The 12769-nt window shown below is 57.2% G+C and overlaps 4 protein-coding genes across 4 annotated transcripts; 1 reads left to right on the top strand and 3 right to left on the bottom strand.

Annotated features, from left to right (window-relative positions):
• Nucleotides 1-154: 154 nt before the first annotated feature.
• On the bottom strand, nt 155-601 carry KVR01_012675 (uncharacterized protein; the record flags this gene model as incomplete). The annotated part of the gene is made up of 2 exons (XM_044782707.1): nt 155-265; nt 428-601. The coding sequence occupies 2 exons, from the start codon at nt 599-601 to the stop codon at nt 155-157; spliced, it is 285 nt and encodes a 94-aa protein (XP_044638486.1).
• A 1170-nt stretch (nt 602-1771) lies between these two features.
• Nucleotides 1772-5206, bottom strand: KVR01_012533 (uncharacterized protein; the record flags this gene model as incomplete). The annotated part of the gene is made up of 3 exons (XM_044786804.1): nt 1772-2822; nt 2880-5066; nt 5142-5206. 3 exons carry the CDS (start codon nt 5204-5206, stop codon nt 1772-1774), a joined length of 3303 nt encoding a protein of 1100 aa, XP_044638344.1.
• Nucleotides 5207-5715: 509 nt separating this feature from the next.
• On the top strand, nt 5716-10199 carry KVR01_012570 (uncharacterized protein). The gene is made up of 5 exons (XM_044793045.1): nt 5716-8175; nt 8234-8412; nt 8499-9098; nt 9393-9871; nt 9956-10199. The coding sequence occupies exons 1-5, from the start codon at nt 7928-7930 to the stop codon at nt 10055-10057; spliced, it is 1608 nt and encodes a 535-aa protein (XP_044638381.1). The 5' UTR covers nt 5716-7927; the 3' UTR covers nt 10058-10199.
• Nucleotides 10200-10763: 564 nt separating this feature from the next.
• Nucleotides 10764-12723, bottom strand: KVR01_012673 (uncharacterized protein). Its single transcript, XM_044788961.1, has 2 exons — nt 12272-12723; nt 10764-12178 (listed from the first exon to the last, which is right to left on the bottom strand). Exons 1-2 carry the CDS (start codon nt 12526-12528, stop codon nt 11155-11157), a joined length of 1281 nt encoding a protein of 426 aa, XP_044638484.1. The 5' UTR covers nt 12529-12723; the 3' UTR covers nt 10764-11154.
• Nucleotides 12724-12769: the final 46 nt, after the last annotated feature.

Raw genomic sequence — 12769 nt, forward strand, 5'->3', positions numbered from 1 at the left:
TGGTACCGGTAGTCAAGACCCGAGCTTGTCACTATATAACTACAACGCATCGGCCGGATTGTGAAAAAGCAGCGAAGCGAAACTGTCCCGGGGGAACAAATCGCGCGTGCGGACGAAGAGTGAGGGCCCCTCCCATCTGCGCACGCCGCTCGGTTCAATCGTCGTCCTCCGGGGTGATCTCAAAGTCGTCCTCGGGGAAGCCCTCGTCGCGAGCCTTCTTGTCCTTGAACCTCAGATGAGCGGGGACGCCGATCTCGAAGTCATCCTATGTCGTGCGAAAAAGGACAGGATCGTTAGCCAACCAGCGGCCAAGTGGGAGAGGGGGGGGAGATATCTGGACGAAGAAGACGCATGGAACATCATTGATGGGTGTGTAGGCATAATATTGCGTCGCGGTTGTTGTTCATCACGGAGGTACAGTGCTCACCTCGGGCCAGCCGGCAGACCGCTTCGCAGGGCCGTCGGACTCGGCCGGGATCTCAAAGTCGTCCTCGACAAAGTCCTCGCGCGTTGTCAGGGCGTGCTTGCCCGCGGGCTGCAGGAGTGAGGGCAGGGCGGAGGTGGCTGCCACCAGGGCAGCGAGGGCCAGGGTGAAGCGCATTTTTTTTTTCTTTTTTTATCTTTGTGGAAGACACTCGCGCCTTTGAGGCGGTGATGTTAAGAACAGGTCGATGAATGCTTGGGGGTGGTTGGAAGATAATAACAGTGCTGAATAACACGGTTTGGACTTGGTGATCTCGAGGCTGGAGATGCCCCTCTATATACTCTCGCCGTCACCAACTTAGAGGCCACCTTGAGAGCTCCCACAAATGTCCTGCAAGGCCATTGTCATAGTTATCATCGAGGTAAAGGACTTGGAGGTCAAGCTTTGATTATTCGAAAAGTTCAAGCTTAGGCGGCTGGTCGCGACAAAACTTTCCTCGAATGCGGTTCAGGAAGCGGAGTCTTGGCCAATGACCACTGCCATCTCAAATTTAACTCGGTCACGGCCTCAGCCACAGAGTTGAGATGACTTCGTGGTGGAGGAGAAGCAGCCGCCGGTGCGCCCTACTCACGGATGCCTCATCCAGAAAGGCTGTGGGATACAAATCGTATGTTCGAGAACAGTTTGTGTCGATCTAGCGCACGGTGTGCTCGCAGAGACGATCAGCAAGAACTTTGTTCACGATGAAGCTGGCTTCTCCTCGAATCACAACCTTGCTCAATCCCGAAACAGCCTCGGAAACATTGAAGTCATGACCCACACTAGACAATGCTTCTAATTCCAGGAACTCGTTCGTTTTGGTCTGTGCTCTTGCACCTGAGACATCATATAACATCCCAGCGGAGGCTACTCTAGAGTTCATTTACTCCAGGACCAATCCGTATGTGATGACCTGTATTGGGACACACTTTTTGGCAGATTACTCCCTATAGCAGCTAGCCAGATGGTCTACCATATGTGCACGGATGATAGGTCATACCATGGACATTTCAATGGAGCCTGGCTTGTATGAGTGATGAGGAACTGGGATACTTGGCAGTTATTCAATTTGGATCCCACCCGAGTTACCCAACACATGCCATTACATCTACTTGTATTCGTCTCCGATAGTACACTCGCCGTGGCACATGGCAAGAGGGGGGTTGTGCTCGGAGACTAGGGTGTTGCAGTTCGGGCGACAAGAGTGTGTGGCCCATGATGCGTAGACCTAGAGGCACCATTCATGTGTAAATGTTTCTATATTTTGTCTTTCACGCTCTAAATTTATTTCAGTATGCAGGTGCTCAGTTACCAGTCCATCCCAGCACCACCACAGCCACCGGCCATCAACTCGACCGGCTTCTTCATGGGAAGCTCAACGTGGGGCTTCACGCCGGGCCTCTTGGCCCTCGTGCCCACAAAGTTGATCTTCTTGTCCAGCTCGACGAACTGGCTCTCGCCCTCGCCCTTCTTGACCCTCCACTTGGACGTGCCCAGCGCGGCGTCGAGCTCCTCCACGGGCGGCAGCTTCAGGTAGATGAGCCCGTCGTCGCGCTCCTCGACCTCGAACGTCGCGATGGACAGCTCGCTGTCGTTCTTGCACGCACCCCCGGCGAGGTCGAAGTTGCGCTTGTGGTTCGGGCACGAGACCCACGGGGCGGCCGCCTTGGTCCCGTCTGCCTTCTCCTCGCCGACCAGACCGTCCGACAGCACGAACGACCGCTTGTGCGGGCACATCTGCTGCGTCGCATAGTACTTGCCGCGGATGCGCCACACGGCCAGCTGCGTGTCGCCGCGCTTGATGTTGGCCGAGATGCCGTTGGGCAGGCTGTCGGCGCCGTCAAAGTGGGCCGCGCCCAACACTGGCTGCCACGTCGTCGACGACCATCTGTCCTTGAGACCCTTGAAGTCTTCTCTGGCCGGCTCCTTGGCCCAGTACACGGGCCGAGGCTGGTCCCGGTCGTTCTCGATCTCCATGTTCTCCACTGTCTCCTCGGTGTTGTTGAATTGCTTGAACTTGGCGGCGATCGCCGGGTTCTTGATGGCTTCTGCCCACTCGTCAAAGAACGAGTCCACTAGCTCGGCCATTTGTGCCTCGAGGGACTCGTTGATGCCCAGCTTGTCCTCGAGGATCACCTCGCGGAGGTATTGGATGCCGCCAGGGAGGCCCTCGAGCCACCTGGCTGTGCGTTGTAATTTGTCTGCGGTGCGAATATAGAACATGAGATAACGGTCTAGTATGGGGATGACCTCTGACGGCGGGACATCCTTGGCGAGGAGGTCGCAATGTCGTGGTTTTGCGCCGCCGTTGCCTGCAACAAAGATGTTGAAGCCTTTCTCTGTTGCTATGAGTCCGAAGCTGTCTCATGTGTTAGCCTGTGCTGCATGATATAATCGTGGAAACAGAGATACTTACTCCTTGCTCTGCGCCTCTGCACACTCACGCACACAACCGCTGACACCACCCTTGATCTTGTGCGGTGCCCTGATACTCTTGTAGCGCTCCTCGAGCCGCACCGCCATGCCGACACTGTCGCCGATACCGAACCGGCACCACGTCGTACCAACGCAGCTCTTGACCGTCCGCAGGGACTTGGCGTAGGCGTGACCACTCTCCATTCCCGCGTCAACGAGCGTCTTCCAGATGTCGAGCAAGTCTTGCTTCTTGGCGCCAAACATGTCTATCCGCTGGCCGCCAGTGATCTTGGTGTAGAGACCATACTTCTTCGCAACCTCACCCATGACGATCATCTTGTCCGGCGTGATCTCTCCGGCCGACACCCGAGGGACAACACTGTATGTGCCATTGCGCTGGATGTTGCCGAGGAAGCGGTCGTTGGTCTCCTGCAGGCCGTGGTGAGGCTTGTCCATGACGTGCTTGTTCCACAGACTGGCAAAGATGCTAGCCACCGTGGGCTTGCACACCTCGCACCCGACGCTGTCGGCGTCGATGCCCGAGTCCTTCATCACCTGCGGGAACGTTTTGAGGCGCTTGACCATGATGATGTTGTAAAGGTCCGCACGGCTGTAGTTGAAGTGCGGGCAGACGTTGTTCTTGACCTCGTTGCCCATGCCTATCATCGTCTTGTTGAAGATGGACTGTACCAGCGGCATGCAGCCTCCGCAGCCTGTTCCGGCCTTTGTGCATGACTTGACATCCCCGATTGACTTGCACGTGCCGTCTTTTACTTTTTCGACGATGTCGCCTTTTGTCACGTTGTGACATGAGCAGATCTGAGTGTCGTCGGCCAGGTCGTCTGTTCCGTCGTCGTCGCCTTTCTTGGCCCCGAGGATGAGCTCTGAGGGTGCAATATCGAGCTCCTTCTGGGCTTTGACCATTGGTAGGAGCTTGATGTAGTCCTTGGTGTCGCCGATCATGATACCACCCAGGAGATATTTTCCGTCCATGGTAAAGATATATTTCTTGTACACGTGCTGGAAGGGATCCTTGTATGTAAGGGCCTTCACTTGTGGTGGCGGACGGCCACTTGTGAGGAGCTTAACGTCTTCTTTTGTCTTGCCATTTGCCTCGCCGTTGGCCTGTTTCTTAAGCTTCGCAGCCGCTTTTGGAGGCAGGGACTGGGGCCCATCAACGTCTGCGAAATAGTCGCCAAAGCTGGCGACCTCCACGCCCAGCAGTTTCAGCTTGGTGCTCAGGTCAGGCCTCTTAAACGCCCTTGGCGTGTGCTGTTTTGCCTGGGTCAGGTTGAAGCTCAGCACATCGGCCATCTCGACCCCGGGGGCGATCAAGCCATACGCCTGCCCCTGCCACGAGGCGCACTCCCCGATGGCGTATATGTCCTCCTCGCTGGTCCTCATCTCGTTGTCCACGACGATTCCGCCTCCGCGGTCGGCGCACTTAATCCCTGCCTTGCGGGCCAGCTCGTCGCGTGGGCGGACGCCGATGGCAAAGCAGACGATGCTGCAGGGCATGAGCACGTCATCCTCAAACCGGATGCCGGTGACAAAGTTGTTGTCATCGACCTCGATCTTGTCCACGCGCTTGCTGAGCATGACATTGACGCCGAGGTCGCGGACCTGCTCCGAAACCATGGCGCCGGCCTCCTCGTCGACCTGGCGGGACAGGACCCAGCGGCTGCGCTCGACGACGCTGACCTGCTTCAGCTTTTCCAGATCGAGCATTGCCTTTGCGGCCTCGAGGCCAAGCAGGCCTCCACCGATGACCGCGCCGTCGGTGCCCTCTTTTGTTGCGGAGAAGGCGATGAGCTTCTCCAGGTCTTCAATGGTCCGATAGACGAAGACGCCATTTGCGTCGTGGCCGGGTATAAACTGGGGCAGCAGCGCATTGGACCCCGTGGCTAATACCAGGATGTCGTAGGGGACTTCTGTGCCATCGGCGCAAGTGACGGTCTTGCGGTCCTTGTTGATGTCTGTTACGGCCTTGTTGAGATGCCATCCCAGGGCGTTGTCCGAGCCGACGTTGCCTTCGTACCAGGACAGGGGGTTCAGGTACAGCTGCTCGACCTTGCGGTGTTCGAAAAAGGACGTCAGGCCCACGCGGTTGTAGGCCAGATGTGGCTCCTCTCCGATGACGGTTATGTCGTACTCGCGGGCGCGAGCGTCAAGTTTCAGGAGCTTTTCTCTTTGGTGCTGGTCAGAGGTAGGCTCGCCGGTTGAAGAAGTGTTATATGCTCGGCAGCGAGTGAGTGAGGCTTACATGAAGGCAATACCGACCATCCCCAGTCCCACCACAACAATCTTTTTCCTGGAGCCAACAGCCATGATGGCTCTGGTTTTTGGGTCTTGAAGTGCCCGACGAGAATTGTGTCAATGCCCGTCAGAAGTCAGCTTGAACATGTCACGATAATAGTAAGAAAAAACAGAACAGGCTCGTGAGGTATGGGAGAGGAGCAGGATGGGCGCGGCTGGGCAGAGAGGTGCGATGTTTTAGACGGCAGTGGGCATTGAATTTGGGCATGGACTGTCTACTCTATCAACCTGGCCAGCAGCAGGATCCAGCATCTCCGAAACCAGCAATGCTTGGCCTGGTGGTACATATGGGATGACTTTGGCCTGTGCGGATATCCGCGACACATAGTAACGCGAGGGCAGCGGGTGGACGAAGACAGCATTTCCACGGGATGGCATCTCCGAAGTGAACCGAGCTCGCAGCATCTCCGTCATTACCAAGGGCCATCACGCCGTGGGTGGAGTGATAAGGCGGCTGCCGCCAATGGCGTGTAAGGCATTGGCTAGCCTTATCCACCGCACTTGAGCCTCCCGCGGAGATAGATAACAGGCCCACGCCCTACTGAAAACTGAGAGGCCAGGCCCCCAACCTTTGTCAGGCCTGCCTGTGCTGTGTCTTATCTGTTATCGCCCACCATGCGCCTTCCCAGCTTCCTCCTGCCTGCTAGCTAGCTCTTGCCCTCACCAATCTGACCTTGACCCGAGCAGATAACGAGTACTTAGGCAGGGAGTCCCAATCCTGGCCACGTCCAGAAACGACAGCATCATGGTCTCTTGCAGACACAGACGAGACGGCATACCAGTCGGCAATTGTCCTCCTGCCCGCCCTCCTCGACTCCAAGGGACGAACACGACCATGACCGTCTTTCTTGCGCGAGGCCAAGCTGTGTGGAGCTGCACGCTGGCACGCAGGCACGCAGGCAGAGTCAGGACAGCCCTCTGTTGCTTACCAAATCCCGCCTCTTGATTGACTGGCCAGAGACTCACGCAGGCTAGGTCATGCACGCCTCAGGAGATCATCAATACTCCATACTTGGCCTCGTCAACCCCAGATTTGCAAGACAGGCACCGGCAGTGGGCCTCCAAGGCGTGTGACCCCAGCATATCATCCGAGCACCTCCATCTTGACAAACCCTCCCACAACCATGGCCTGAGGCCTGCGTGGGCTGAGGTCTGTATCACCGGAGGCAGGTGACGTGTTTGGGAATGCACTTCATTTCGAGAGACAGACATGGTGGTACCCGGTGGGGTTGCTTTTGCCGTCCCCTGACCTGCAACGCGACGCTGTCGCCCACGGGACTAGGGGACTACGGGACAGCTCCTCTGCCTCGCCTGCCTCGTTCGTCCCATGTACTGGGCATACCGAGACCCAGACCTTCCGTCGCATCCATCTCACCCATCTCATCTATCTCATCGCTGCCTACCTGGAACCGACGGCACGCATGTCTCTCCCACAGCATACCACTCCCGCTTGAACTCTCCGCGAGCAGTCTCGGCCGTCATCAGAGGCCACTTCTTCCAACCCAAAAGACGCGTCAAAGACGTTTTGACCCATCACCCCCCTCCAACCATCTGCTACGCTGCCCGGAGGAACGTCCAAACCCCTGCTCACTTTTGCTCTAGTTCAGCGAATTGCCAACCAACCTGCCGTGTATCCTTGCTCCCAGGAACCGCCTTGGCTCTGCACGGCTCGATTCCCCACAGAAGCTGCTCGAGAACCAAGATGGGTTGGATGGGCGCACTCGGACATCTCTAGGACCCGGCCAGGGGCTCACTCGTTCATTTCAAGACCATGCCACGCCCAAAGTTTCCACATCGGCCTGGGTTGGACAGATGCCGTCGTTATTATGGAAACCTCCTGGCCCCTGTTGTCTGCGCGTTACCGCGACTCTTGACTCTCAAAACCCCTCACTACTCATCATCATGCAGCATCTCGCACGTACGTTTGCCCAAAGCAACATGCCAATTTAAGCCAGCAGTGCCTAGTCTCGGCAACGGGCGCCTCCACACTCCCCAACCGGTGCCGATCTCCCATGATCACACTGGACGGTTGCATTGGAGCCGGGGCTTGTTCTACTAGTTAAACATCACGACAAATGCCTTGCAGCACCCACATCCGCTGCATATGCTTGGCCGACTCGCCCGCACAATCTCCAAGTCTTTCTGGGTCTATCTGACAACCACCGTGCTAGTGCTCATCACCTGGCGAGCCCACGGTACCATTCAACGCTCGTGACGAGGTGGGAGTGTGCCATCCCGCAAGGCTCGCCAGGGCACAGTCAATGTTGCGGCTGTCCCAGCGTCAAAGCTCCTTCGACTTCTCTCTGATCCTTGGAAGGCTTGATGCCCAAGGCTCATTGGCCGGTCCTGAGCGTGTACTTATTTCAACCATCCTCTGTACATGTCGTTAGGATGCCCCCTGACCGCCTACAGGCAACCTGGTAACGCGTGCCCTCCTTGGTCCTGCAAGTGCACAGGGCTAGAGCCGAGCCCGGGGACATTAGAGAACAAGGTTCATGGTGCCTGTTCGCCCATACGGCATCCGTACATGCAGTCTAATTAAGTTTCTCGTGCTTGGGATCTGCATACTCCCTGAACAAAGATTCCGGATTTAAAAGTCGTTAACAATCCCATGAATACGGCCAGCGTTGCGGTGCTTCGCTCTTCTCTTCTCAGCGCTGCCTCTCATTGACTTGGTAGTCTCCCCTCGTTGCTGGTCTCTACTAGTCAGTCATTGTGTCTGTCTGTTTCGCCATGCATTCCCTAGACTGTATTCTCGCCGTGTTGGCGACGGCGTCCCAGGTAGCTGCGGTCCCTCGCGTCTCCCAAGTTCGTGCTAGCCCGGTTCAGAGGTACCTTGGCCCGCCAACGTCATATGTTTACAATCAAACGCGCGCCGATGCTGTGAAGCAGACATTCCAGATCTCCTGGGACGGGTATTACAAATATGCCTTCCCTGGTGACTCTTTGCTGCCTGTCTCGAACTCGTTCGCGAACGATCGGTTAGTCCAGCCACCTCGAGAACATTATTCAGATTTCAGCCCGCTGACTGGCAAGCAGCAATGGATGGGGTGCAAGCGCCATTGATGCGCTCAGTACTGCACTGATTCAGGGCAATACAGAGGTCGTCAACCAGATCCTGGATTTTGTTCCGACCATCGACTTCAGCGTCAGCTTCAACGACACTGAGGTGTCTCTGTTTGAGACGACTATTCGGTATCTTGGTGGTCTTCTATCTGGTAAGGCCGCCAAAAGAACCCGCTCTCATACCACTTGAGTAAGAATCGGGAGCGTGATCAAAACATTGGCTGACTGTGATCTCAAGGCTATGACCTCCTCAAGGGGCCATACTCAACCTTCGTCAACGACTCGAGCAAAGTTGAGCCTCTGTTGGAGCAGGCCAAGAAGCTGGCTGATAACCTCAAGTTCACCTTTGACACGCCTACCGGCATCCCGGACAACAGCGTCTTCCTTGACCCTCCCAGAATTGGCAATTCGACCTCCAACGGTGTTGCTACCACCGGCACCCTTATTCTGGAATGGCAGCGACTTTCAGACCTGACGGGTGACCCCTCGTATGGCGAGCTCGTCAAGAAGGCAGAGTCGTACCTGATCAACCCGCTGAACCCGGAGCTGGGTGAGCCGTTCCCTGGGCTCATTGGCACCGATATTTCGATCAGCAACGGCTCGTTTCTGGACTCGAGGGGAGGCTGGACCGGAGGTACCGACAGCTACTACGAGTACCTGATCAAGATGTACTTGTACGACCCGGAAACATTTGAGGAGTACAAGGACAAATGGGTCGAGGCCGTGGACAGCAGCATCGAGTACCTGGCGAGCCACCCGACCAGTAGGCCCGACCTCACCTTTTTGAGCTACTACCGTAACAACACCGAGACAGGCATTGTCTACCTTTCGCAGCATCGTAAGTCAACCTCCCCTGTCTTTGATCTGGTCCTCGCTTTTAGAGGCACAAGAGTTACCACGCATCCACCACCTCGGTGGTTCGCCGCATGTGCGACCACGGCCAAGCCACGGTCACACGTGCACACAAGGCCAAAACATACGGGTGTCGTGTTGCATGACCCAACCGCCCGTATATGCGGACCCATGCTTCGGGGGCACCATTTTCAGTAGCACAGCGTGCACATACCCAAGTGCAGTGAAGCAACTTCTCTCCGTGCCTGCAGGCTAACAAAAACCCTCACCGCAAAAACAGTCGCTTGCTTCGACGGCGGCAACTTCATCCTCGGCGGGCTGACGCTCGACGAGCCGTCATACATCGACTTTGGCCTGGAGCTCGTGGCGGGCTGCCGCGACACGTACACGCAGACGGCAACCAAGATCGGTCCCGAGGTGTTCCGGTGGCTGGGTGAGAACTCACCGCCCAATGCGACCGTGCCGGCGGGCGACGAGGCCTTTTACGAGCGTGCGGGCTACTGGATCGACAGTGCCAACTACGTCCTGCGGCCCGAGGTCATAGAGAGCTACTACTACGCGTACCGCGCCACCGGCGACACCAAGTACCAGGACTGGGCGTGGGAGGCGTACCTCGCCATCAACGAGACGTGCCGCGCCGGCAGTGGGTACAGCGCCATCAACGACGTCAACGCTCCCGGCGGTGGTGGCTTCTCCGACTTCCAGGAGAGCTTCTGGTTCGCCGAGGTGCTCAAGTATAGCTACTTGATTCATGCTGAGGTAAGGATATCCAAGCCGTCTCCTTTCCGGGCCCCGCTTGGGCTTGATGGGCAAAAGAGACATGCTTACATTTGCCCGGTATAGGATGCTCCGTTCCAGGTCAAGGCGGACCACACGAATGAGTATGTTTTCAACACGGAGGCTCATCCTGTGCGGATCCCTGGCGGGGAGCAGACGGCGCGCTAGACTTTTCCAGCGGCGGGGATATATGTCTTGCACCACCATTTCTAATTCATATGCATGCATACATACACATGTGAGAGGGTATACATATTTGCATAGATGGATGTATGTGTAGATGCTACTGTCTAATTTACTGATTCACAAGTCTTGGTGTGGCTACTGTATGTAAGCCGGTGCTTTTGTCATCTCATCTTCACTTACAAAGGGTTGATGATGCTCCGGCTGGGACTACCTTCTACTCGTCAAGGCAGAAACAAGACTTTAAGAAGAGAAAATCACATCTTCTAGTGGAATTGCCAACAAGCATTACCCCACAGCAACTTTGCTACCAGGGAGTTGATAAGAATTGTCAGTGTCAGCCGTAAAGTAGCTGCTGTCGTGAACTGCACTATTACCAGAATCTCGCGAGAGGTTGCCGTTCGATATGGGTGGGATGGAAGCGCCGCCAGTGCTGCCTGCAATGTGCAGCCTCATTTTCCCCTTGTGGTGGTTTCCCATGATACATACAGCATGCCTGTCCGCTTTTGACGAATAATCAACGCTTCAAAAATTACATTTGTATTCTTAACCCTACAACGGACGCATTGTGAAGCACCGGCGATAGAGCTGGCTGGGCTCTGAACCGGCGGCTAACGCTGACCACTTGCCCATGGGCGGTACAGCTAGCAACACGTTTACGTAAACTCACGTCAGGTGGAATAGCCATAGTCTCAAATGTTGTTGTTTGATGTGATTGATGGCTTCCATCTGATCTAGAAGCTGAGTGTTAGTTCCCAGAGAGAGAGGTAGAGGGAGCCGTATGCCCCCGACAAGCCGGTGTCTCTGACTCCTGATTCTATCATTCATGTTGAGCAGCCGCTCCCTGTCAAGAGCCTTTCTCTCCCTTGACTTATGCCACCACCGCGCCTCTCATGCAGTAAGATGCTAAATGTACAAAAGGACCCACACCCGGCCTCAAACGCCTTGCTAAATGCCGGTCGTAGTAAACACGCACACACGAGAGAGGCCATCCCCCTCCCGATCATGCCACAACCCCTCCTCCCACTCACTTCCAACTTGTCTCTTTCCACCTGACCCTGGCCCTGGCCCTGGCCCGCACCTCAGAACACGCGCGTCTCGCCGATGTCACAGATATCAAAGACGCCCTCCTCGGGGAGGCCCCTGCGCCTGAGCGCCTCCCTCAGCCTGACGGGGGGCTCCATGACGGGCTCCGAGGTCAGCGCCCAGGTGCCCCAGTGGATGGCGAGGGCGGCCCCGCACCTGGTGTCGCGGAAGATCTCGACGGCGTCGGAGGGGCTCGCGTGCACGGGCGAGAAGAGGGCGCGCGGGCGGTACGCGCCGATGGGGATGAGGCCGACGTCAAAGGGCCCGCGCAGGGCGCCGATGGCCTTGAAGTCCGGGTTCGTCGGCAGGTCGGCCAGCTGCCCGCCGCCGTAGTCGTGCGTCGCCTCCTCGTCCCTGATGGCGGCCGGGATGGAGCGGTAGCCCGTGTCGCCTGCGAAGTAGACCGACTTGGCTGCCGACCGCACCGCCCACGAGCACCACAGGGTCTTGTCGTGGTCAAAGGGCGAGCGGGCGGAGCCGTGCTGCGCGGGGAGGCACGAGACCATCGCCGTGATGATCCCCTGGCCGGCGGCCTTGTCGTCCTTGTCGTCCTTCTCGTCGGCGTCCGGCTTGATCGTGACCTCGGCGTCCTCCCACCAATCCATCTCGGTCACGTTCTCGACGCCCGAGTCGCGGAACCAGCCGGCCAGGCCGAGGCCGACAAAGAAGTGGGCGTGCGGGAAGCGGGACCTCACCTCGTGCACGGTGGGCAGGGACAGGTGGTCGTAGTGGCTGTGCGAGATGAAGACGGCGTCCAGGAAGGGCAGGTCGGCGACGGCACAGGCGCGGCGCGTGTAGCGCTGGGGGCCGGCAAAGGTCAAGGGCGAGCAGCGGTCCTCCATGACGGGGTCGAAGAGGGCCCTCAGGCCGGAGGGGAACTCGACGTAGTGGCAGGCGTGGCCGAGCCAGGTGGTGCGCAGGTCCTGGGAGCCGTGGCGCGAGGCCAGGAACTCGGGCGTCTGGACGGGCACCGTCTCACCCTTTGGGGCTGGCATCCTCATGGTGCCGTCGAACTGGCCCCTGATTGTGAGTTGTCAGCGTTTAATATGGCAGCAGGAAAAGTAAGATGACACCAGGCTGAAGAAGTCTGAGGGTGGGGGCAGTTTGACTCACATGATGGACTTGATGGGGAACTCCCAGGGCTGGAAGGCAGCCTTGTATGAGGGGTGAGGGTTTTGGAACTTGGTGGTGGTGCCATGGCTGTTTTTGACGTGGTGAGGCTTGGACTCTGCACCGTCGGGAGCAGCACCCAGCAAGGGCTGGTTGACGGATACTGAGTAAGGCATGGTGGTGTTGGCCGTGAGGAAGGACGAGACAACAACAAGAGGCTTGAGCCGGGCCCGGGAGGGCAGACTGAGGGTTCCAAGCATGGGGGGCTGACTTCTCTTATGTGTAATTCTGGAGAGAAGAGGGATGATTGGTTGAGTAGTATCGTGTGCCGGATAAAAGCAGTGCGGGTGGTGAGGTCAGGTCAGCCTCGCAGCCAGCCACAAGTCGTCGTCAACAACAGCCTCGTGGAGGGCCTGGGCTGCCTGGGCTACCTGGGCAACTGGGGTGCCGAGATCTTGACCACAAAAAAAAGTTGTGAGAGGTCTTCTCGCATCCGGATAG

Source organism: Diaporthe batatas (genome assembly GCF_019321695.1).
Source record: "Diaporthe batatas strain CRI 302-4 chromosome Unknown Contig00020, whole genome shotgun sequence".
Classification (NCBI taxonomy): Eukaryota; Fungi; Ascomycota; class Sordariomycetes; order Diaporthales; family Diaporthaceae; genus Diaporthe; species Diaporthe batatas.

Excerpts from the sequence above, each read along its gene's own strand:
- KVR01_012570 (XM_044793045.1), top strand. The coding sequence starts at position 7,928 with ATGCATTCCCTAGACTGTATTCTCGCCGTGTTGGCGACGGCGTCCCAG. Across the intron at positions 8,413-8,498 it reads TCTTGGTGGTCTTCTATCTG|GCTATGACCTCCTCAAGGGG; the intron begins GTAAGGCCGCCA and ends TGTGATCTCAAG. Across the intron at positions 9,872-9,955 it reads GCTACTTGATTCATGCTGAG|GATGCTCCGTTCCAGGTCAA; the intron begins GTAAGGATATCC and ends TGCCCGGTATAG.
- KVR01_012673 (XM_044788961.1), bottom strand. The coding sequence starts at position 12,528 with ATGCTTGGAACCCTCAGTCTGCCCTCCCGGGCCCGGCTCAAGCCTCTT. Across the intron at positions 12,179-12,271 it reads TTCCCCATCAAGTCCATCAT|GGGCCAGTTCGACGGCACCA; the intron begins GTGAGTCAAACT and ends ACTCACAATCAG.